This window comes from Wyeomyia smithii, chromosome 1 (assembly GCF_029784165.1).
Source record: "Wyeomyia smithii strain HCP4-BCI-WySm-NY-G18 chromosome 1, ASM2978416v1, whole genome shotgun sequence".
In the NCBI taxonomy this organism is placed as follows: Eukaryota; Metazoa; Arthropoda; class Insecta; order Diptera; family Culicidae; genus Wyeomyia; species Wyeomyia smithii.
This window is the reverse complement of record NC_073694.1, coordinates 49,992,516-50,017,169: the sequence shown is the minus strand read 5'-3', so window position 1 is coordinate 50,017,169 and position 24,654 is coordinate 49,992,516. Positions and strand designations below refer to the sequence as shown.

Here is a 24,654-nt window from a genome sequence, read left to right as displayed (position 1 = left end):
CAAACCGTGTTGTAATAAGTATCAATAAAACATCTCTTTTATTGCCCGAACATTCTTGACCAGATTTTTGTGTCTGTTTGTTTGTTTTTGCATGTTTTTTCCTTCTGCTGGCACCATCGATCGCTTCACTCACTTTCGCATCGTTTTCAATGGCAATTTAATTTCGAAATGAAATGATCGAATGAAAACAGAAACGATCGATCGAGTGGCAGTATTGAAAAGGGAGAGTAGCGCCTCAATGGGACGGGAAATCAACATCATCTGCTAGGGTCTACAATGCGAATGTGGGTTGAATTGAAAAAAAAGGACCGAGAAAAAAAAATTGATTACTTTAGAATGATAATATATATTCAAATATTTTCGCTAATAATAATGTACCTTTAGTTGTAGAAAGTGTAGCGCAAAATTTCAGTTTTTTTACCCTCGTAAATTAGCATTTTTAATAGAAAATTAGAAAATCTTGGTTGGTAAATAGCTGGGCAGAGCGTACCTGCTGTACAACCCGTACTAGTTGGCATAAAATAGACCCCATTGTGGCCCATAGCATCCTGGTCAGCAGCTCCTGTCCCTACCTCTCCGTGGTACCATCCGGGATAGGAGTAACCAAGCGAAGATCATGGTTACCAACCCGTGGTGGGACCTCTGTCGTATGTTGACTTCCTCGGAGGAAAAACCAGCCTTTCTGAGCGTCTGTTTCCCAGGTTTCCCAGGGCGGCTCATAACAGCATCTGACCCGGAGCGGGCGGCTGAATGAAGAAACGTGTTGTCTCGAACGCTATACCCAAGATGGCAACCCGGACTCGGTAGCGTGGCTCTAGTAAGGCAACCTACCTGAGCAATTACACTACGAACAATCAAGAAAATATAACTCGAAACATTCGGCATGGACCTATGCAACGAAAAACGGACCACGAGTGGAAACCCGGTACCTGGAACTGCAAGTCGCTAAATTTTGTGGGCGGAGACAAGCTGAGCAGCTAGAGCCCCGCAAGTTCGGCACCGTGGCTCTGCAGGAGATCTGTCACAAAGGTGAGAAAGTGCGGAAAGTCCGTGGAAGCAAGGCCCAAATCTACCAGAGTGGTGGAGCAACCAACGAGCTGGAAACGGGTTTTTGTGTTATGGGCAGAATGTAAGATCGCGTGATCAAAGGCGAAGACGATCAACGAGAGGATGCGTCTGTTGAGGATTAAAGGCAACATACGACGGCTGCTTGTCAGGGGACATCAAGATCGTCATCGGGAGTATGAACCGGCGGTTGGTAGGGAAGCAATGTATAGACCGGAGATAGGGCCTCACAGCCTACACACCGCCACGAACGACGACTGCCTCGGCCAAACATCTGGCAGTTGATCAACCCGCAGGCTGCCGAGAACTACACGCGCCTACTCGAACAGGCACTACCTTCCACGAACAAATTATGTGCTTCAACTCTCGACGATGGATGGGGGAAGTTACGCTCAGCCATTGGAGAGGCCGGAACCGCGGCACTAGGGTAACGTCGAGCGTCGTGACTGGTTTGACGGGGAATCCCAGCAAGCGATAGAGAGGAAGAAAAGAGCTTGGAAAAACTATTTAAGCATCACCACAAGAGAGAACGCGGCCAAATACCGACGAGCTCGAAATGAGTTGACCACGATTATGAGGAGGAAGAAGCGCAGGACAGAGATCGTGAAGAGCTGGAGCAACTGTTTCGGGCTAATGATACGCGCAAGTTTTGTGAGGAGGTGAACCAATCCCGTAAAGGCTACTCACCGAGTCCAGATATGTGTAAGGACGTGGAGAATCACAAGCGAGCACCTCGATAGCGGAGCAGATGGAAGGACGCCAGTAATGTCCTAGTTCCCGATATCCTGGAGATCAAACGGGAAGTCGGGTTGCTCAAGAACAACAGAGCCGCCGGCATGGACAGGCTACCGGCAGAGCTCTATAAACATGGAAAAGAGGCTCTAGCAACGGCATTCCACAAGGTAATTTCTAGGATTTGGGAGGAAAAGAGACTACCGGAGGAATGGATGGAAGTAGTTGTATGCCCCATCGACAAAAAGGGCGAGAGGCTACAATGCAGCAACTACCGCGGTATAACGCTGATCAACGCTACCTACAAAGTTCTCTGCCAGATTATACTCCGCCGTCTATCTCCTTTAGCGAAAGAATTCGTAGGGCAGTACCAAGCGGGCTTCACACAAGCACGCGCTTTTACGTATCAAATTTTCACCCTCCGGCAGATCCTTCAGAAATGCCGGGAGTACAACGTTCCCACACAACATGTATTCGTGGATTTCAAGGCAGCGTATGATACAGTCGATCGAGACCACTTATGGTAAATAATGCACGACTACGGTTTTCCGGATAAACTGACACGACTTATCAAAGCTACCTTAGACCGAGTGATGTGTTACGTGTGCGTGTCGGAGACACTCTCGAATCCCTCCGAAGCGTGCAGAGGGTTGAGACAAGGAGATGGCTTATCTTGCACGTTGTTCAACATTGCCCTTGAGAGTGTAATCCGACGAGCGATTTTCAGCAAAGGTAGTCAACTCATAGGCTTCGCAGACGACCTGGACATTATTACGGGAAATTCAGCGACAGCGGAGGCAATCATAGACGGCGACGAACTCGAAGTGGTTGAGGAGTTCGTACACTTAGGATCACTGGTAACTGCCGACAATAAGACAAGTAAGGAGGTCCGACGACGTATTCAAGCTGGAAATCGAGCCTACTTTGCCCTTCGCAGGACGCTTTGATCCAGGAGCATACGCCGCCGCACAAAACTGACGATGTACAAAACCCTAATTAGACCCATCTATGGACCGTGACGCTGCCATACGGACATACGCGCACTGGCCGTCTTTGAAAGGAAAGTGTTGCGAACAATATTTGGCGGAGTACAAACCGAAAGCGAAGGGAGGCGTAGGCGTATGAACCACGAGCTGCAGGCACTACTTGTAGAGGTTCCCTTTGTGCACCTGACGAAGGTCGGGAAGCTACGATGGGCCGAACATGTCGCGAGGATGTCGGACGACAGTGCGGTAAAATCGGTTCTCTTCAAGGACCCTACCGGCACCAGGAATAGAGGGGCTCAATGTACTAGATGGCTTGACCAGGTTGAAGCGGATCTGCGATTATCGAGACGTCTAGGAAATTGGCGACGAGTAGCCCAGGACCGAGTAGAATGAAAAAAAATCGTGACACGGTAAGTAAAATAAAATCGAAAAAAAAAACACTGTATTGCGATTTGTTGATACCATACAGAAAATGTTCCGTATAATGGTACCCCGCGAGAAATGGCTAGTTTTCAACGTGAACAAAAACACATCTTGTGACTTCTCAATTCACACTATCATTCAACAATAAGAATCAACAATCCAGGGCCACATTGGTCATACCCGTACGTGTTCCGAGTATCCCCAGATGTCCAAACAACAAAAAAGGGTTTATTTTTCGTTTTCAACATCTAACGAACATCAAGACAACGCGATTGTCTAATTTGTTTCAATTTATTTTCGACCCGTCTAATATATTTTCTGCCTCGAATAGTTCTGCCAGCAGCTTTACCACGCAGCAACACTTTCCGCCGAAACATTCTATGCACAAAGATTTCCCCCAGAAATACCACAATGGCTAAGCCATTCAACCCAAAGTAGCAATAGAACACATATCTCAAGACGTGTAACTCGAACCGTTTCGCACCAACCGCCCCGTTGAATCCCGTATTATTTCTGTTTCTTTGGATCTGATACAGCTGCCCTTTCAGTGGAATCTTCGCAAGCTGGTTCACTACGATGCCACTTTCAACACAACGCTTCGTTATCTGGTTAAAGCGGTCCACCAGAAGGGATTTCTTGGGCAGTGCCATCGCCGTGTAAAATTCGAACACATGATCGTTGATCACGTGTATGAAACTCTGCAGCTGCGTATCATCGTAAAACCGGGATTTGACCACATCCGACCGAATGTCGTGTATGAGCACGGCCGATGCACGGAAATGCACCATGTCAGCTATAAGCACAGCCCCGGTAACATTGTTATTCGCCACAGTCGCCTCCTGGTACAGCTTCTTTTGTAGAATACTCATTCCGGAAAACTCACTAGCATCGGGCCGAACGAATTGACCGTAAGCGACTGGTATTTTGAGCTTGAGATTGCTATCCAGTAATTCGGCGAGATCCTGAATGTCGTCCATTTTGTCATTGTTGGAGTTAAGACGCTTTATTATAACAGCTTGCCAAATCGAATACGATACCAGGTTATATATTAGGATTCCCCAGATAGCAACTCGCGCTTGCGAGCGGTTCGGCAGCTTTGTGGAGACCGCTAGGGTGATGGCAAGGATGCGCATTACCGCTACCGCATAAGTTTCCTTCCGAGTATTGGACGAGTGGTAATTAGTCATCCTGAGTACCATTGGAAATATAACCGCTAAAGCAACGTTGATGGCATAGAAAGTCCACGTAAAAGAATTGAAAAATACTCGATCGCGACTGCGAGATTGATAGAAGTTTTTCGGAACTATGAACACTAACTTGGTCGTCATCAGATACTGCAGATATTGAACGTTTTTGGTTTGGTAGATGTGAATAATGCGAGAGTTAGCAGCCAAGTCGATCTGGCCGCTTTCTATCAAACTTAGGGAACCTCCCAAAGAACCGTTCGGGTACACGAATCCTGTCGATAACTGACTGGGCAGTATAACAAATTCCGCCGTGAAGTTCATCCTTCTCCGCATTATATCTACAATCTCTCCGTCAAGAAAACTGAAACGTACGAGCGTTTTGTTCTTATTGTAGATAGGTTGTGACATTAGCTCCACGTTTCCAATGGCGATTCGTAGCGGATAACGATGAAGGTTTTGTGCTCGGTTGAGTAAGAATTGTCTTGTATGAGTTATTCCTGGTTCAATATCCTCCAGTGTTTGCATAACCTGACAATGAACGTTTCGTTCATCTATTGTACGCGGTTCTGTGAGAAACGGATTTAATACACACGATTCAGTGGACACGTTGTCCACTCTGTTCAACAGAACTATGTTGGGCATTGAATATTCCACCCATGCTACGCGAAAAAGGTTGACAACTTGCTGCCTCGTTATATATCTTCCGGTCGCAATCAGTTGAGCCAGAGGATTTATTCGTGCCACACTTGGAATTAAAGATGATTTGAAAGTTTCGTACGTTCCTCGTGTTACAAATGTCTCTAGTTGAGAGTAGCCGTTTATGTTTCTGAATGCAGATTTATTTTTACCTTTCTGAAATCTATTATGGACAAAGTTTCTGTCAAAACGTTTAGAGAAGGAAAAGCCATTTGAAACTTACTCCTGAAAAGTGTACAGCACTAAAGGTTTGTCAATCGTATCCAGCAAACATTGCAACGTGGTTGGTAATCCGCCCTGGACATCGTAGGTTTCTATTCCCGTAAGGTACTGCTCGTCACGCAAAAAGTTTGAAACGAATTTTGCGTAAATTTGGTTAACCGTACTGGAACAATAGTCCAAAGCAATTGTAAATGAATAGGTCGGATTGCCAACAGACGACTTTAGGAGGAAGCTTACGAAAAGAACTACTACAAAACGCCACATTTTGGGCTATAGCTCGCTTCGGATAGGCGCAACCTATTTATACGCCGGCGACCCCATTGTGTGTCGTTTAATTTCAGTCTGTCATAAACTTTCATCAAACACTGCCCAGCGATAACAATAGCGGACAATTCAGCTCGGTTTACTCTGAGATTATCAGATAGATGCATCGAGGTGCATAAAATATTAAAATTATATTAACGTGTTTACTTTTTCTTGAAGGAGGAACATACCTGCTGTGAGAGAATAGACACTGTCAACTGTTGAAAGATTAGTAAAACTGCGTTTAATGTTGTTGTACACATAACACATCTAGAACGCTGTTTGCAAACATAATGACTTGCTGAGTTGTCAATGGAAACATATCGATTAACACTGTATTAGGTTCTCTGGTTTTAATTGGTATTAATAATCGACTGCCTGAATTAGGGTGCCATGTAAAAACAGTGACCACAAAATTAGAAAAAAAGTAACAAAATGTTCATCTGTCCGAAACAACACTTTATGCAAACTTTCAGCTCAACCGGACCTAAAATGGGATGGTGCAAAGCGATGGCAGTTTTTTATTTTGAATCCGAAAAATCATTCAAGAGCCCCCTAAAAATGTGAACCTGGACGTTAAATTTCGGTTTTCGAATTTTTTCTGCCAAATGGCTTAGAAATGCATGAAACGTCGAGATTTGATGTCATCTAAAAAAAATTTTTGAATCAGCTCTGCGACTTAGTCGTGTTTTCAATTCTGGATGGCGGAATTTGGAAAATTGAGAAATTATCTTTTGAAAATTCCGTGATTCTATTTTTTCTTCGTGGGTGATTGTATAGGGTAGCCATTGAACTGGGAAACGGTTATATGAAAAAAGCGATGGTATTATTTTTTCGCTCCCACTTTTCGTGTTCCTTTCCTACAACAACTGTGTAAATTTTCAGATCGATCGGTAAAACTATATTTTTGCGCCCGATTCTTAAAGTTTCCATACGATTTTATATGGGAAGATCCACTTTTTTAAAACTTATTCTCTAGAGTTGTTTAATTGGCTCCTAAAAATATATCGATACATGATATTTGTAGGAAATTTTCCTGAGAAAAACTCTTCTGAAAACCATAAAGAGCTACGATGCTTGGAGAAAAAGGTATTTCCCTCAGACATACTGCTGCAGCATGCTGCTGTTGCAAATTCAACCATATGATAAGAAATGATATCGCGTAAAATTTATCTTGTAGGCTTTTCCGAAGATACTATGACGAAAATCACGCTTCCAAGCTTCAGTAGCTGTGACTCAAGCCCATTTTTTGCAATTTGAAGAGTAGCATTGGTATGTATATGCGATCAAATGCCTTACTAAAGTCTGTATAAAAAGCTTCTATGTGGTTTCCATTCAATGTATATTTTATAAATTCAAGTAAATTGGTCGATTTGGAACAGCCATTGATTAAGCCTTCTCAGTTATTTGGTGTTTAATTTGAAGAAGTACTTTTTCGTTAACATTGCTTCGAATAGTTTAGTAACGAAAGAAATCATGGCCTTCTACACGATAATTACAGATGTTGGATTTCCGTCCAGATTCGATAATAGGCACTTGAAATGATTTTTTTCATTTTTTGGAAAGCATGCATATTCCAGTGACACGTTGAAAATACAGAACAATGGAACAATAGGTTCCATTACAAGATTTTTGATAAATACAGCAGGGATTCCGTCAGGCCCAGCCTTTTGAGGCATCTTAGTTATTAAACGCCTACAAAATATCCTGCACATGAAGTTACGTACCTAACTATAGAAGTTGTTTGGACAGGATTTAATTTCAGGTTCAGACTTTGCATTATATTCATCAAACGCAATAGTTATAACAAGATTTAGTTGATCGCATATATTCAAAGAGATTGCTAAATTTCCACTACTGTTGTATCTTTTATAGGTTTTAAGTGATTTTTGCTTACGGTTTTCAGAACACGTTCATCCATCAACTTTCAACTTCTCGATGTAGCAGAAATTATGCGTTTTGAAACAAACAAAGCTGACAAACTATTTTTTTCAGTTCAATCTACTATCGGAAAAATATTTCTAAGTTTTAAAGGAAGTTACGGACAAAAATTGGTCACCTTCGATTTGCCATATTATTTTTATGGTGTATCTTCAAAAAACCTTGAGCACCCCTTATTTAAAGATGTATGTGTATAGAATCATGCTTTATGATTGATTTCGACATTTGCTCTTCAGTCGTGAAAATCAAGAGGTAACGCATAAAAAATTCGGCGCATCGGGAAAATCTTAACTAGTCACAAACCAATATGGCAGCATTATTGAATGTGACCAAATCAACCGTCATCAAAGTAAGAAAAGTGTTCTCCAACGTTTGCCGACTGCCAAGAAGACAGAATCGGGAGAAAATCGAAAGCCGCACAAATGGTGAGGAGAGCGGCCAGCATTTTTATGCGGAATTCCGATCTTTCCATCCGATATGTTACAAGCAAGCTGGGAGTATTTTCTACAAATGTAAATCAAGATAAAAAAATGAGCCGGAGTGTCGTCTTACAAAAAGGTGGTAACTCCAAATTGTGACGATAAGCAAAGCAAGTCGGCCAGACAACGCTCGCAAAAGCTGTACGTGAAGATGCTGACAGAGTTTGAATGCGTGGTACAGGATTTTGAAACTTACGTCACGGCGGCAGGCAGACAAGAATATTATACGGTAACTGGAAGAGGAAAAGTGGTAATGATTTTCAAACACATTGAGCTATCGCAGTTTCGAAGGAATAGCTTGTCTGGAAAGCCATCTGTTCGCGTCGTTTGAAGAGCAACATTTTTATCGCGAGAGGTTTCGTCAACCAGGAAAATTATGTGCAGAAATGCCTGAAAAAAGTTCGTTGCCTTTCCTCAAGCAACACAGTCGTTCCGTTCTGTTTTGGCTAAATTTAGCATCTTGCCATTACGAAGAAGTTGTACGCCGCGAGCAACGTCCAGGTGGTGCCAAAGGACATGAATCCCCTCCAAGCTCCGCTCTATAGAAAAATACTGGGCTATCGTCAAGCGAAACTTCCAGAAGACATGAAAGGCAGTCAACAAGACGAAGGCGGAAGTCAACGAGATGCAGTTCGAGGTTAACTGGCGTTCTGCGGCGAATGAAGTGACCAAGAAGGCTGTACAAAACTTGATGGAAGGAGTCAAGAGAAAGGTCCGACAATTCGCATTTTTCTTTTATTCTGTACCAATTGAACTTGACATGAGAAAAATGATTCGATTTTTTTTTAAAAAAAGAAGATCGATTTTTGTTTGACCAATTTTTGACCATAACACCCTGTTGCCAGCTACTGAATTTTGTCCCCGATGGATGCATCATTCAAAAGTAAAATGATGTAAAATTGTTTTAACAGAAGCAGGCTCTTATATAGCCTATGTTGGTGTTGTGAGAGGCCATGCCTGTGTTGTAACTAACTTTTCAAACACGTTTCTTGCAAAACTATCGATTTTGAGTTCTGCCAGTCTTGAATTTACTGACTATATAACGATTTGCTCGAACCGAAAGCAGACTCGGCAAGCTGTTGCTACTCGCTGATGCTACCAGCTGCTACTAAGTTGGGACCGTCCTTCCTACCATCCCCTGGTAAAATGATTGGCAGGTTTTGTGTAACCAGAAGAGGGCATTTCTGGTTCACTAGGTATAATATTCTATTGACTGTTTAGGAAAAGCAAACATTATGCGACCAATTAAAGGTCAAAATCTGCATTTTAACTAGACTTGACAATTTTCAAAATTTCGAATAATCAAATTACAATGCTCTGCATTTGAACGAATGCATAGATGATTTCCCAACCGATTGCTGCAAGAACGGCGGAAATCCACCGGAGGACCATTTGCAATTGGACATATTTTTTTCCTGTTCCGTTTACAGATTTTCATTTTTTGTCCCTCTGTAGCGGAGTTCCCTGAGAGACGTGATTCTACATCAAACCAAGTACCGGGGAATGGGGTGAAATTGATCACCTGAAAATTCGTGATAAGAATACTAAACTGGTCTAGATTCAATTCTAGGCGACATCGGGAGATTTTCTGAGGCGAAAAATTTCTGGGATCACGCCTTCCATCGCATGAGGAAGTAAAGCCGTTGGCGCCGGTCCGTTAATAAACGGGTCGTGAGTTAGGGTCCTGGGTGTGGAGTCGCCTCCCTGGGCGTCGGTGATTGGCCACAACAGTGGCGGAACTAGACCGACGGAAAATAAGCGAGAATAAAAAAAAAAAATACTAATCAAACGATATTGCCAGGGGCGACTCGTCTATAGGTGCAACCTGTGCATTGCACACGGGGACGCCAGGCAAACAATGAATTTTAAATCGGAATTCATCTTTATACCTAATAAATTTCAGTTTTTTTTAAATAGTAGCTAAGAGAATGACTTATGTTTTCCACAGACATAATTTTGATTACTTCCTCAAACTGTGATTTTCAGATTTTTTCAGTTGAACAGGTAGGTTCAAAAGCCACGAGTCGCCCCTGGATATTGCGCTTACAACAAAAGGCAATGTTATCGTGTCCTTAAACGCAACTTTTGCATAATTCACATGCCTGTCAAACTTAACCCTTGCATGCCCGGTGCAATTTTTCATATTTTCGAAAAATTCTTCTAACTCAGTCAAAACTCAATCAAATTTGATCAAACAAGTTTCCAAATAACAAAAAAAAGTATTAAATTTACTTAAAGTAATCTTAGTTGAGGGTTAATTACGTTAAATTTGGAGAAGTGAGTAAAGTTTGATAAAAGCTCAAAAAATGTAATTTTCAACAATGATCATTCCATACCATTAAGGAAATATTGATGAATTCGCAGGAAACCACAAAGATTTTAATTTCAGAGCTAGTTTTTGAGCTTTTGCAACAAACCGAATTGAAATCGGTCTAACGACGATCAATTAAGAGCAAGTTTAGCAACAAGCAGCTTGTGAACCAAAATAAACAAATTTTAACCTGAAATATCGTTATTTTCGTTTCCAAACTAGCTGTAAATGATATTTTTCAGTACAGAAATCATCATTTATCTTAAGCATTTCGAAAAAAAGGACATTACTGAAAGAATGTATCGATTTCAATGGTGATCAATTTCAACCCAATTTACCTCATAGTACCTTATAGAATTATCGAAATTATTGCATGAAGTAGACAATACAAATTTCACCAATAGCCATAGAGGTTTACTGAAGCACATACCAGTACTTACTATTTCAGAAAAATGTACATGAAGCTAGTTAATTGGAAATTGTGATAAAAATTGAACAATTTCACTCCGTTCCATGGTACCAAGTTTAGTAGTGACAAGTCTAGCTGCTACGAAGTGATGATGGTTCATACACTCAAACGCATTTCCACTTTACTGTAGATAGATTTCAGAAGCTCTTGTTCGATTTTGTTGATCAAATTTGGATCAAATTAAGTAGCAGCTGTAGTAACTTTCGCTCAAGTATTTTGGACTTTCCGATGAATATGAAACATCACCTACTTTTTTGTTTATTTGTTAAAAAATCATCTGATGAAAAAAATTAATAAATATGCACTTTTCAATGTAACTAAAAACTACGACGAGCTATTTCTGCAAATTTGTGTGATGGAATTATCGAATACAGCAAGCTTGCGGGTCGTTAAACCCTAAATTAGTACAGTGAAAGCTAGGTTGCAGCAATTCAGTAGAGCAAAGTAGATGTTGTGAGACACGAAAATTCGACTCAAAAGGCATTTTTGGCGAGTTGATTTCGGAGTTTAAAGCTTTTACTATGAACTCCGCTAGTTGAAGTTCTCTGCGCCGTTGTAATGTGTTAATCCATAGTAGACGACATCGGTCAAGATATAGAAGCAGGTTAATCGGATCACTATACGGAAGATTTCTTAATGCAATCCACACGAATCTTCTCTGCACTCGCTCAAGTCGCAAATTCCGAACCATTTCGGGGAGTTCTGAGACTGTAAACCAAAAATAGTTGAATGATGTTGAATACAATTGGATTCATTTTGCGATAAGTCATTACTTGACACTTACTAATGCATACCGTCAATCAATTTTTGCGACAACCATAAACAAACTCTCCAAAAGCCCTTCTAGCCGCTGACAGTCGTCGACAGAGCGTATTTTCAACTACAGCTTAAGATCGTCTGCGTATACTAGTTGAACAACAGCGTAAATAGCAAAGGTCCTAAGTTGAACACTGTGCCGAACTTTTAATGGATTGTCAAATAAACCCCTTTCCTTCTTCACTGGTTACCTCCCCCTTTTCAGAATATTTCTATGACCATCGTTTTCGTACAAAAACACGTATTCAAAATTTTGTGGAAATCGGTTCAGGCATTCAAATGTTTTGTCGGATATATACATGCATACATACACAAAAATCTTGACTTTTGTATCATCAATTTACTCCGGACATGCGGTTGACAGGCACTCGTCAACAATTCGAAGATAGGGGGATTGTAATCCTCACATTTCGTTTCAAGTTTTGAAGAATTTTCAATACAGAAAAACAACCATAATCTGGCTAAACTTTTGGATACCAATTTTTGACGCTTTAAGTCATCCCGGTTTCAGAAATACTAATGTTAGAAAGTAATTGAACATTTTCTTCAGCTTTCCAAAGCTAAAATCTCGTATTCCAAAATAACGTCGGACGCCGGTTTTCAGTTTCTGAACATAATCCGGATCCGGATTGTAGAATTATGCATGTTAGAGAGTATTTAATTTTTTTTCTTAGTTATACATCAAGTTTTCTAGAAAACTGAATTCGCCATCTTGAATTCGAAAACAGCTCCGGACAATGAGAATACAATGAGGGGGGTCAAAATCGTTTTAAATCTGTCCACGTGGTATGTGGATGGACCCTTTTCACGACCCGGAAGTTGTCAACTTGAATTAAAAAATGACATCGATTCCGTTTTTTGACGTCATCCCAATTCCGATAATAACCGTTTTTGCTCGTGAAGAATAAGCTTCAAAACCAATTGTATAGGGCTTGCTTATGACTGGCCACTTTTACTCTAAACCTCCGGATCGAAACGGACCGGAACGAAAACGGAACGAAACGGCCGATCACTGTTTTGGATGCGTCGCTCGACTAGTTTTCGTATAGGAACTTTGTCTCTCTTTTTAACGGACGTTCTATTAAAGCTTTAGCATCCACACTAAAACAACATTGGAAATTGGTTTTCTTTTTTGCACTTGATTCGGTTATTGATTTGAATTCCTCAAAGTTCATGAAAAGTATCACAAATCTCTTCGAGTCGCTCTGAGGCCATCAAATTTAATAAAATTTATTCAAGCTAACTTTTTAAGAACGTTGCTATTCTTATGTCGATTTTGAATTTTTCAAACAGTGTTTCTACTAATGATATATCCATCTTCATCTGTATCGTTTCCGCGGAAATTATTTTCCTGAGTGGAACATTTTCTGAATGTTTTTTTAAGTTTTTATAAAAGAAAAAATGTCATTCGGGGCAATATCTTTCAGAAAATGATCTTCGAAAAGTCGGTACATTAAATTTCCGGGGAACTTTAAAAAAATCAGCTGACGCCAATCTGTAACACAACGGATCGTTAGTCAGAGCCCAAAGGTTCATTATTCCAAACATAATATGTACATACATTAGCAATCACTGTAAAAATCATGGCAGTGGCCAACGTTTTCCTCAGTTTCTAATGACGTTCATCCCGATTAAGATCTGCCCTGCATACATTACCTCAATTTCGCTATATTGTTGAGCTGACAAATAAAAATTAATTTTTACTCTGAACGAACCGGCTTTTGATAAAGTCGTGGGAAATAAAGAGTCATGGAATTAGAACAAAAAAACTTCTGAATCTTGTCATTAGAACTAGAAAACGTGGGAAAATGTAGATCACTTAAGACATTAGCAGAAAAAAAAAACGCCCCACCAATAAAATGTTCGGTTCTCGCATTCTAGCCAGCTCGAATAATCAGTCTCTACTAATAAAACTAATAATTGGCTCCGTGCGGTCGATTCAGGTGTAATTAAAAATGCGCAACCCCATTTGGGGCTGTTCCCGTTAGACTTCGAAAAATACACACTTTTGTTCCCGAAACAAAAAAAAACGCACCGTACCACGTGGTATTAAACGCAACCGCGTGCCGGATGCGGACGAGCCTTGAAGGTAATGGCATTAAAAGAAATACTGTCTGTGTATGCGTTCGGCTACACAAAAGGTCGAAACCCGTACGTACCTGGCAGGAAAATGAAAGAAAAATCGATACTTGAACGGCGCTTTCGCTTTTCACCCGGGTGACCGTTGTGGGTGGGTGCGGCGGAAAAGTTGATGGCAAAACTCGCGACTTTGAATAATACTGCCTGCGAAGGCTTTCGAAAGCGACAGGTTTCGGCTTCACGTACACTCTTCAAACGACTGTTGATATGAATCAATAATAAATTTGGAACGGTCCGACGGATATTCGTGTGCAAGTGACTGAGAAGGGGAAAAAATGCGGATATGTTTATAAATTGCACGAGTTTTTAGTGCGTGCGTTTGGGAAGAATTACAACTGTCATGATCGCGAAGGCTTGCTTGCGTGGTGTTTTTAATGGAAACGAAAGAAAGAGTGTGAAATATGTTGCACTCCACTGATGAGATTCTTTTGTCGAGTGTACGCTAATGTTTATTTGCAGGCAATCGACTCGCGATAGGGCTATTAGCTACCAGCTGAGTCTCCTCATTAGACTTATATTCACACACTGCTTTGGCGTCCTGTAACGATCGGGGTAATATCAAGTCGCGGTCATTGCAAACTTACCCACAGCGATGCTTCAGGCAGGTGAAGCGAGATGGGGTCTTTTTAATTACTTCATAACTTTACGTTCCGCCGTTGTTTGCCGGTACCGGATGAAGCGAACGACGGAAAAGTATGTCGTCAGCGACCGTCAAACAAGCACCCCAGCTGTAATCGTGATTTGGGTCTGATAACGAATGACTCATTCGCATGCTTCCCTCATTCGTCAACTACGTACAGGTATATGTAGAAGATGATCACGGGTCGCGTTGCTGCTTGATACAGGTTGAAATGGAACCGCGCAAATAGGCGATGTTCATCGTATTATTCAACCCTTTTTTATATTAATAGCTCCAATGTAATCACTAATTTCAAGTGTCGAGATTAATGAGACATGTTTTGCTCTGGAAGTTTTGTTGCAAACGTTAGTCTTGATCCAGGGTTTTATTGACAACTGTAAGCACCCGCATTTGGACATTAAACCTAAATCAAGCGATTACACGTAATCAGGCAAATTTTAGAGGTGAGTTGCCTATTTTATATAGAAGCTTGCGTGAAACACTCTTCGCACAACAATTAAACAATGGAATAAAAACAAATTTCAAAACATTTCTGAATAAGAAACATAGAACTTCTTTGCCACGATTTGTAGCAGGTATTACAAAATACTTCAGATAACGATTCAAAACGGTATTTACATAATAACTTATCAGCTAATGATAAACAATCAATGGCTCATATCACTAACAGCAATAAGTTACTGAGTCACCGTGTGAACTCCGTTTGATGAATTTATTACTCAATGGACAGGGTTTCACTGTGCTGATACTGTATGTGACAATGATTCTTAAGTTGTATTGAATTTATAAAGGTGTACAAGACGGTATTTTTTATGTTACTGAAAGGCTTACCTAGAAAAATTCGAAATGAATAAAAGTAACAGGCAATATAAGAACGGTCTTTCTCTAAAACTACAGCATATGTTAAAAAATTCATAGACTCGATAATGATATGTAAAAAACTTGTACCGAGGAAAATGGCAACGTCTTCACCAACTAGTTTGTATGCCAGAAGGGCACTGGACAGATTAACAGTCTCCGACATGTTTACAACGACTCCTTTGTATCAGTCAAAACTCTTGAGTCAAACAATGTCACATAGTTCCCGCCGGATGTCACTGTATATCATCTTAACGAGAACGGTTTCATTCATCGTGAAGGCAAGCAATTGTTCACTCACTCGATGTGGGTACGCGACTGCCGTTTCCAGCAACACTACAATGCGAATCTCATGGCATGCGGCCGCATAATGGTTCAAAATACTTCAACAATGAATGGCTTATCTGTAGGGTCATGATGTGTTGCGTTGATTTCACTAGATACTTTCTCTTTTGGTTTATTTAAATGAACGCGTCAGATGACAATTTTATCTAACAGAGCATAAAAAGTCTGCGTATATTTGGGCGTAACAAGTTGCAATTCAAAATAGACCTCTCTGATCTCTAAAGGCATTTATTTTTGGAATTATTGAAAATTCCAACCTCAAGATTACTAGAAATGATAAAAATAGAAAATTGGTATTCTGCAAACTTAAATTAAAAGCAAGAAATAAACTTTTCCGACTATTGCACCCCACCCTTCCCAAATTTAAAAATATTTATTATCATTCAAAGAAACCAGCCGAAGATTTAAGAATTGAAAAAGGCCGATTTTTCTTCCTTCGCTTAGTAAATAATGGGTGGGGAAGCTTACCAATTCAATTGGAGACAGTGGAAATTTGCTAAGCCGCTGATATCCTTGGGTAAATCAATACTTTTATTGATTTGCAGCAGTAATCGAATGCAGACGTCTATGCAAATCAATCTTTCTCCCGTGTCCGATGAGTAGCTGGACGCGTCTGCACACTTACTATACCTAGCTCGTTTGGAATCAATCTTCCCTTAGGATTTTCTCCACAAAACTTTCAGCACCAAACACTATTCCTGGACTGTCGTCACCAGTATATTGCAGGGAAAGCACCACGAAACCATTCAACACCAAACTTTCGATTTCGCGCACAGCACAGGACGGCAATAATCCGATAATTTTTTGATTTAATAAGTGAAATCAAAAAACAAAATTTCTCGACGCGAACGCGAAAAATACTCAACCTCAACCGAGCCCGAGTGACAAAATGTAACTGTTGGAAAATCGGCTAGATACGCAACCGCTTTGAGGCCATTTGTTAGACCGAAACAGGAAACCGGTGAGTCGTGAACGTTTCCGTAGCGACACGAGTAACTGAAAGAGATAGATAATGAAGCTTTGCGTGTTCTTCGTTTTCCCTTTCTTTCTTTCTTTCTTTCTTCTGTTTTCGAGCCTTCACTTCACAATCAACTGACATTCCACAGCACAAATACTAGCGTGAACTGACAGAAGGGTGTATTAAAAAATAGTGCAACGGGTTTACCAACTTTTTTCATTGGTATAAAAGCGGCTGAGAAACAAGCTGCTTCCAATCTGGGAGGGAGAAACGGATACAAAGCTGTGTGAGTGTCAAAATGAACCCGAATGAGCTGTCATTGACTGTCAATTTGAACCAAGGGAAAAAAGCATTTTTTTGTTAAGCCCTATTGAGAGTTCCAAGCGAAGTGAAAATCTCATACAAAATGTTCATTTTTTCACGCTCGTGAAAAATGCAACCGGCAAAAATTTCACTTCGCTTGGACCTGTAAACAAATTCGATTCAGCGAAATCGAAGGTTGTGGATCTTATCATTTTCATCTAGGTTTACTTTTTTCACTCTTGCAAACGCTAGTGAAAAAAACAGTAGCAAGCGAAAACTTGCGTGCGTTTCTATTTTGTTGCAGCCAATTCTCACTTCGCTCGGAGTGTAAACTCGTGAATTTCACTTCACTTGAACTGTAAACTGCAGGCTGGTGAAATACGTGCGTGTTCCACAAACGGGTTTTCACGACAGATTTCGCAAGCGAAATATATTCATGCATTTATTGTTTTCATTGTCGTTTTATAAAATATTCTGGTTTATTTTCACGTAAAATAATAAATTTCATAAGTTTTCAACAATAATGATGTTAGCGTACTTCGATTATTAAACTTGTGCATTTCTGGATATAAGGCTTTGGTTACAATTTCGAACACAACTCATCAAGGTCGAATGTTAATTCCCGTTTCTCAAAATAATGAGATGCAGGATTGTTAAAAAATTAAAGGAAATAAAATTCTGTCGTTTAAAAGCATAATGTTCGTTAGTTATTTTTCAGCGTGCATGTTTGTTTCTAAATGGAAGCGCAATTTCATTCATTTTTTAGTCTCTCTCAATCCTACTAACATGTGGAGAAGATTAGGGTTGCGACTATGGGTAAGACACTATTGATTTATTGCGAAATAGTCCGAATATTCAATATTAAAAAGTATTTACCGTTCCATTTTCGGGCCCCCCTCTATCTATATCATAGCCCATCGCCGTTACATCAAGCGTTACATTATCATTGGAGGATGTCAATTGACGATAAATATCAAAATATATCAACCAATATCGTGTAATATTAGCGAAATATTTTTCATGAAAATAAATTTGTCTAGCTCCTAGGGTTGCGACTTGATTGGAGAAGAGGAACTGAATATGGATGGTCTTTCAGAAATCAGCAATGATGCCGCAGTGACCGCCTCGGCTTTCTATGTCGTCGATATGCGACTCCATCAACATAATCCTTGAACTAAGGATTAAACGCCATGTCTAGTTATTTTTTATAATCTTCTTTTTGACTTTCTCCTATAGGATAGAAATGTACACTCCTATCTATAGAAAGGTACACTCAAAATATTTTTCACGTTATGATTACCGGAAAAGTTATGTGAATATTTTCCACTGTCATTTTCACGTAGATTTTACGTGATTGTCATTTGAGTTCATCATGATCTGGTGAGATGATTTATCCTGTGAATATTATTCAGTAGACATATGCGTTTCATGTGATTTTCACGTAGAATTTAACTACCGCAAAGTGAAAAGCATTTGATTAACGGATAGCTACTACGTTTTATAAAACGTATTAATTTCGATTGTGGTTTCCCAAATTCTTAAGAGAGAAATTAGATTTCAGAATTTTTTGAAATATGTTGCTAGATAAATCGCACGGGCATGCAAAATTTCCAATTCGAAAATGGATTGAACGACATTAAAACTGACAAATATTAAGACATTCACCGTCTATAATTACTGTTAGCTGCTACTGTTTATGTTCAGGTAACTCCTGGATCTTTGAACTGAATCTGTACAAAATCTGTAAGCTAAAGATTCCATGTCGAATTATGGTTTTTTCCGAAATCTCACTCATTGGCAAGCCATCGATGAAATCAATTTTATGTTCAGAGACCGAATTACACAACAGCTTCGCCATTTTGATTCTTGTATATTTTCGCACGGAGAGTTCATTCTGTTTGACGTTGCCAAGTTCACGTAGATACTTCGTGATAAAACATAGTATGCATGTGATTTTCACGTAGATGTTATGTTTGTCACATAAATCATGAAAACTGACAGAAAATGAATAAGTACAGGAAATTTCACGTAACAATAACGTGAAAAATATTTTGAGTGTACACTCAAAATATTTTTCACGTTATTGTTACGTGAAATGACACGTAACTTTGGGCCGAAAGTTGTCATTTTGGACTTTAAAATTGTCTGTGAAATCATTTTCTGCCATCTGGGCGTAATTCTGGTTTCGAAAACATTAATATTGAATGGTATTTGGTCAATTCCGGCTGTTTACCAGACACCGGAAGTCACCATCCTTAAATTCAGGACTGTATCTGTGATTATTTTTCATCTTCTGCATCTTTCTGGTTCCAGAGATACTCATATTTAATGGAAATCGTCCATTTCAGGCTGTTTTCCAGAAACCAGAAGTTGCCATCTTACAATCCCAAATGTTGCCTGAGGTCGATTATGGAACATATTTGTTACCACTAAAAACCTTCACCTGCCAAATATGGTTCCATTTAGTTGATTAGTTCGCGAGATGTGCAGAAATTTATGTTTCATCCAACTATTATGGACATATTTGTTACCCCTTAAAAATCCACATGCCAAATTCGGTTTCATTTGCTTGGTTTGTTCTTGAGTTGTGTAGAAATTTATGTTTTATGTTTATTTGTTATGTTAGTTTTCGAGCAAGGTTGTTAATACGATAGATTATCGTCGATAATCGTCATCGCCGTTACGGATAACGTATGGTATCGTTATTTACGATGACGATAGCGTCTTCAAACATTAACGATATCGGCGATGACGATAGTCACTAGACGTTATCGGTGAGGAAACGTTTTTTTCACTTCGGAGGGTTGGAGACGAAACATCACTAGGCAACATCCATATCCATATTTGTTTATGTTTCGCGTCTCATCAGGAAAATAAACAATAACAGGTATCGTTATCGACGTTTACAATAAATTATCGATAAACAACCTTGTTTTCGAGCCTATATGGATCAGACAGACAGACAGACCGGACTGCATTTTTATATGTATAGATTACAACATCAATATTTTAGAACCTAAAGAGTGAATATACATTTATTGGATTGAAGCGTTCATGTAAATCAATTTTTACAAATAAAAGTTTGAATGAGAAAGGCTGGGTCTGACCGCTAGGTGGACTAATTTAGGTTTTTCTTTAAGTTTCAATTTTTCTTTCAGCAAAATCGTTCTAATTTTAAAAAAATGCATTTTTTACAAATTTCTCAATTTTTAGTCAATTATAACCAAAAAAGGGGGTATAAAAACGTGACGTCATTAAGGGGGAAGCTGTGACAGTATGTGACAGGGGGAGTTAATTTTTTCCAAATTTTGCGTGACATCACTAATGGATGGTCCCTTATCAACATGAAGTCAAGTTTCACTTTTTACTACCGCAAACACCAAAAAGGGCGTATTTTTAATTCTAGGTTCGTTTTAAAAGAAGTAAATATCGCCTTCAACAAATATCGTATATTTTAATAATTAGGAAAGAGATACAATATTTCCTCAAAGTTTAAATGTAGATAACCCCAGTAACCAAAAGTTTGGTTAAAACAACCAAATATTGACTGTAATTATGGCTATGCCGTTGGCCGTAGTCGAAACCACCAACGCTTTGCAACACAAAAAACTCTCGTTGCTGTCTGTTTCGGACGAAATTTCAACATGGTTTAAATCAGCTCCATAGTTCGATTTTTCAAAATTTTTTTAATTTCCTAACTTCAGCTTCTTGAGTAGATGCGGTTTCTGCAAAAAACTCATTTTCGAAAAAAGGGTCTTTAGACCACTCTGTTCCGTAACGGCTCATATGCTGTTCTTGGATTCATACGGCGATACACTTTCACGGATACCTAAGTTCTGAAGACACTGTACTGCACCCTTTTTTTTTTCCTCATCATATACTGCACCCTTGTTCGTAGTCTTCTAGAATATGCTGCTCCTATTTGGACTCCGTTTCATACATCGTTCGTTATTAAAATTGAACGAATACAGAGGCTATTGATAAGGATTGCACTACGCAATTTATCATGGCGAGACCCACTTTATCTTCCAAAATATCCAGCTTGCTGTGCACTAATCTACTTGAAAACACTAGGAATAAGACGACAAAGGTTTCAGATAATATTTATCTTCGACATTCTCGACAAGAACATCGACTGCCCGCAATTACCTTTGGAAATCCGTCCCGCCCCGACAACTGAGAAGATGTTCTCTCTTTGCTGCTCCCACACGTAGAACTACGTACGTCCAGAACAATCCACTTAACGCTTGCCTTAGGGCCTTTAATGACGATGGCGATCACTACGACTCCAGCATTTCCAAAAATGTTTTTAAAAATAGAATTAAGGTTAAAAGTGCGATTTAATCGAAGACGAAACAATGAATAATAAAAAATAATCTCTAATTTAAAGTTCATTTGAAGTGAAATCCACGAGTTTACATTTCGAGCGAAGTAAAAAAACATACGAAACTGTCAGATTATAAACACTCAGTAAAGTCAACTTTTTACCTACTTTTACAGACTGACAGACATAGCACTTCGAACAAATTTTCAATAAAATCATCTTTCGGATGATATCAGTACACGGTGCTCCCACTGACCGTTATTATAAAAAAAATGCACCAAAGAATCTGAGTACACCATTCGATTCGTTATAACGTCCAGAATCTCTGGTCAAAATTTCAAAATCATCGTACGGTACATTTTATTTATTTATTTATTTTCTGTAATTTATCTGACCCGAGTCTTAATAAATATAACAATGTTAGTCTTAAAAAATATAACAATGTTTGAGTGTCAAATTTATAAAATGTTCGTTCTTTCAACTTTCTGCACGAATTTATCCAAGGATTCATTGAAGTCGAATAGATGTTCAACGCGAGTAAAAGTTCTAATACAGGTGGTGATGGGCTCATTATAGCCAAACGATGTACGATGATATGGGGTCTGTAGAAATCCAATTGAGCGCAAAGCGCGTTGTGAAGCTCGAAAGTTCACAAGAGACAAAAGCTTCGGTGAGTCGATTTTTCCACAGAGCAGTTTGGCTATGAACACTGCTTGATGCAATCTCCGTCGGTGCTCGAGAGTATCAATAGTAATCAAACGACAGCGGTCTGGATACGGTGGTAAATTAGCGGGATCACGCCAAGGGAGCTCACGCAATGCAATGCGGACGAATCGTTTCTGGATACGCTCAATCCGCAGGTTCCAAGTAAGCTGGTAAGGAAACCAAACCAGGTTACAATTCTCAATCAGTGAACGTACTAATGAACAGTACAGGGCCTTTAAGCAGTGTGGATCTTTAAAATCACGGGCGACTTTACAAATGAAGCCGAGCTGGCGTGTAGCTTTTGAAATCATCGTAGCGTGATGCAGGTGGACTGTAAGTCTACTGTCAAGTAGAACACCATGGTCCTTTACGTGATCGACCCTTTTCAGTTCCAAACCGTCGATGCGATAGTCGAAGATAATCGGTTTTAGGATACGATGGAAAGTTATAACTTTGCATTTAGAACTGGCTCGTTGGTGAGAAATACCAACCACAAGCCAGTTCTTTCGACACCAGTAGGAAAAAACATTCAAAAATTCTTGTAAACGGCGGCAGTCTTCAATAGTCCGAACTTCCAAAAACAATTTCAAATCATCTGCATACACCAGCTTGCAGCCGTCACCTAGCAGCAGTGTCACGTCATTGAAAAACAGTGCAAATAACAAGGGCCCCATGTCGCTTCCTTGGGGAACTCCTGACTTGTTGGTGAATTGCGATGATAAACTTGAACCGAGTTTTACGCGTAGAACTCTTCCACGAAGATATGAGCTTAGCCATTCAACGAACTGATGGGAAGCACCTAAGCGCGAGATTTTACACAGGAGCATCGTATGGTCCAAACGATCGAAAGCAGTTTTGATATCGGTGTAAATCGCGTCTACCTGAGCTTTCTGTTCCATCTGCGAAATACACGATGAAGTGAACTCTAATAGGTTGGTGCAAACAGAGCGGCCTGGCATAAATCCATGCTGAGTGGTGGAGATATAGTGCTTAGTGCGAGAAAGCATGTAACCGCTTACTATGATCTCAAACATTTTAGACCCAGCAGAGAGGCTAGTAATGCCACGATAGTTTCGAACGTTTTGCCGGTCACCGGATTTAAACACGGGAAACATCAGCGACTGCTTCCAAACAGCAGGAAACTTTCCTTGAGCAAAAGACTTGTTGAAAATGTAGCATAACGGAACTGCAAGAGCGGTGGCACAACGACTAAAAACAACCGCAGGAATTCCATCAGGACCAGCCGAATATGACCGTTTCAATTTTTAAGCAGCAGCCAATACCATATCGGTCGTGATTGTAAAGGTGCTTAAGTCAACTAAACAGGTGGGAACATCAGATGCCGCTAGTTGAGCTTCGTGGTCGGAAGCAACTCTTTCAGCAAAAACGGAAGCAAAAAACTTTGAGAACAGCTCACATGACTCGGATTCCGATGTTGCCTCATCACTATCGAAATGTACATTCGTGGGTACGGAAGAGCATTTTCTTTTGGAGTTGACGAAGTTCCAGAAGCTTCTCGGGTTCCTTCGAAGGTCAGTCTGCACCCGTAATACATATGACTTATAAAGTGTGCTATTCAGGTGGCGGTACTCGTCAGAATAACGCTTGAAATTACCAGTGGTGGGCACCATTCCGCTAATTCGCTAATTCGCTAATTAGCGACGCTAAAATTCAGTTAGCGATTTAGCGATTTCGCTAATTTTTGAGCTGGTTAGCGAAATTGTTAGCGTCGCTAAAATTTTGGCCTTCGAAACGCTAATCGCTAATTCGCTAAATTTTGTGGAGAAGCGACAATAGAAATATTTAGAAAACTGTGAATTGCTGATAGCGCACGTAAATTGCTTCGAAAAATAAACATACTTTACTGCGAACGTTACTTTTGTCAGTTTTGACGTAGGACTACGTCTAACCGCACTATATTGAGATACATTCTGCGAAAAATAAAACCTAAGGTGTAACGTCGGAATGAAAGATTTCAAACCTTAATTCTAATGTAACCACATGATGGATCACAATAATCAATGTGTCGTTGGATTGATAAAATGATGGACAATTTTGTGATTCTTCAGTTATCATTATCATTTCATTGTTAAACAGTGAAAATTTCATAAAAATTTCAAGGTCGAATTTTCACTAACAATGTACCAATCACATGCGAGCACGCCTGGCACAGACTTCATGAGAAAACACCAACTGCTTGCTATGATATCCTGTATAGCAGAGGCGAAAAAAATTTGACAGAATCTCCCCGTCCCAATAGGTTAAAAAATGTTTGCTTTCATGAACCTAGACTATTTTGATGTCTTGAAGGTGAAGCTTTTTCGGAAAGTTCATGATCAGACTTCACTATCAGACAGTTTAACGATCTGCTGTTGGAAGGTAATTAAAACTGATGTCTTGAAGAAAAACATGCTGGCACAGGTAACAGTACTACACCGAGCAATATATGAATAAAGCGCTGGTCACTCGTCGTCCATCAGTGCAGAACTCGATGTTTATTTGTGTGCAGCCAAGCCAAGTGAAGACTACATTGCCTCTGCCGACGCACAGTAAGGCGTGTTGGGTTAACGCGTAGGTATCGTGTTGTGATTTGGAACACAATCGGATTGCCGTTTGAATTGTCTTCTTCTTCTTGTTTCGTATAGTAGCAAATATCTGTACATATTCAATATGATTATTTGGGTGCCGCAAAATACGCTGCGCCTCCCGCACGTGTCGGTAGAGGCATATAAATTTAAGAGGTATATAAATT

At 39.9% G+C, this 24,654-nt stretch overlaps 2 protein-coding genes across 3 annotated transcripts in view; both read right to left on the bottom strand.

Annotated features, from left to right (window-relative positions):
• The window catches only part of LOC129732747 (ras-related protein Ral-a), a 62,145-nt gene extending 45,621 nt beyond the window's left edge, over positions 1–16,524 (bottom strand). Inside the window, exon 1 of one of the 2 annotated variants that reach the window (XM_055693948.1) lies at positions 16,081–16,524. The gene's annotated coding sequence lies outside the window, so the exon portion shown is untranslated. The remainder of the gene's footprint in view (positions 1–16,080) is intronic. The other variant, XM_055693931.1, reaches the window with a different exon arrangement.
• Positions 3,455–22,936, bottom strand: LOC129716736 (uncharacterized). The gene is made up of 3 exons (XM_055666576.1): positions 22,506–22,936; positions 5,313–5,474; positions 3,455–5,252 (listed from the first exon to the last, which is right to left on the bottom strand). Exons 1-3 carry the CDS (start codon positions 22,934–22,936, stop codon positions 3,455–3,457), a joined length of 2,391 nt encoding a protein of 796 aa, XP_055522551.1.
• Between the last annotated feature and the right edge of the window lie 1,718 nt (positions 22,937–24,654).

What these genes read in the sequence shown, in the direction of transcription:
- LOC129716736 (XM_055666576.1), bottom strand. Translation starts at nt 22,936, where the DNA reads ATGTTTGAGATCATAGTAAGCGGTTACATGCTTTCTCGCACTAAGCAC. An exon ending in GGTGACGGCTGCAAGCTGGT is followed by an intron (nt 5,475 to 22,505) that starts GTATGCAGATGA and finishes CTATTGTTCCAG; the next exon opens with TACGGTTAACCAAATTTACG. An exon ending in GTGCTGTACACTTTTCAGGA is followed by an intron (nt 5,253 to 5,312) that starts GTAAGTTTCAAA and finishes TGTCCATAATAG; the next exon opens with ATTTCAGAAAGGTAAAAATA.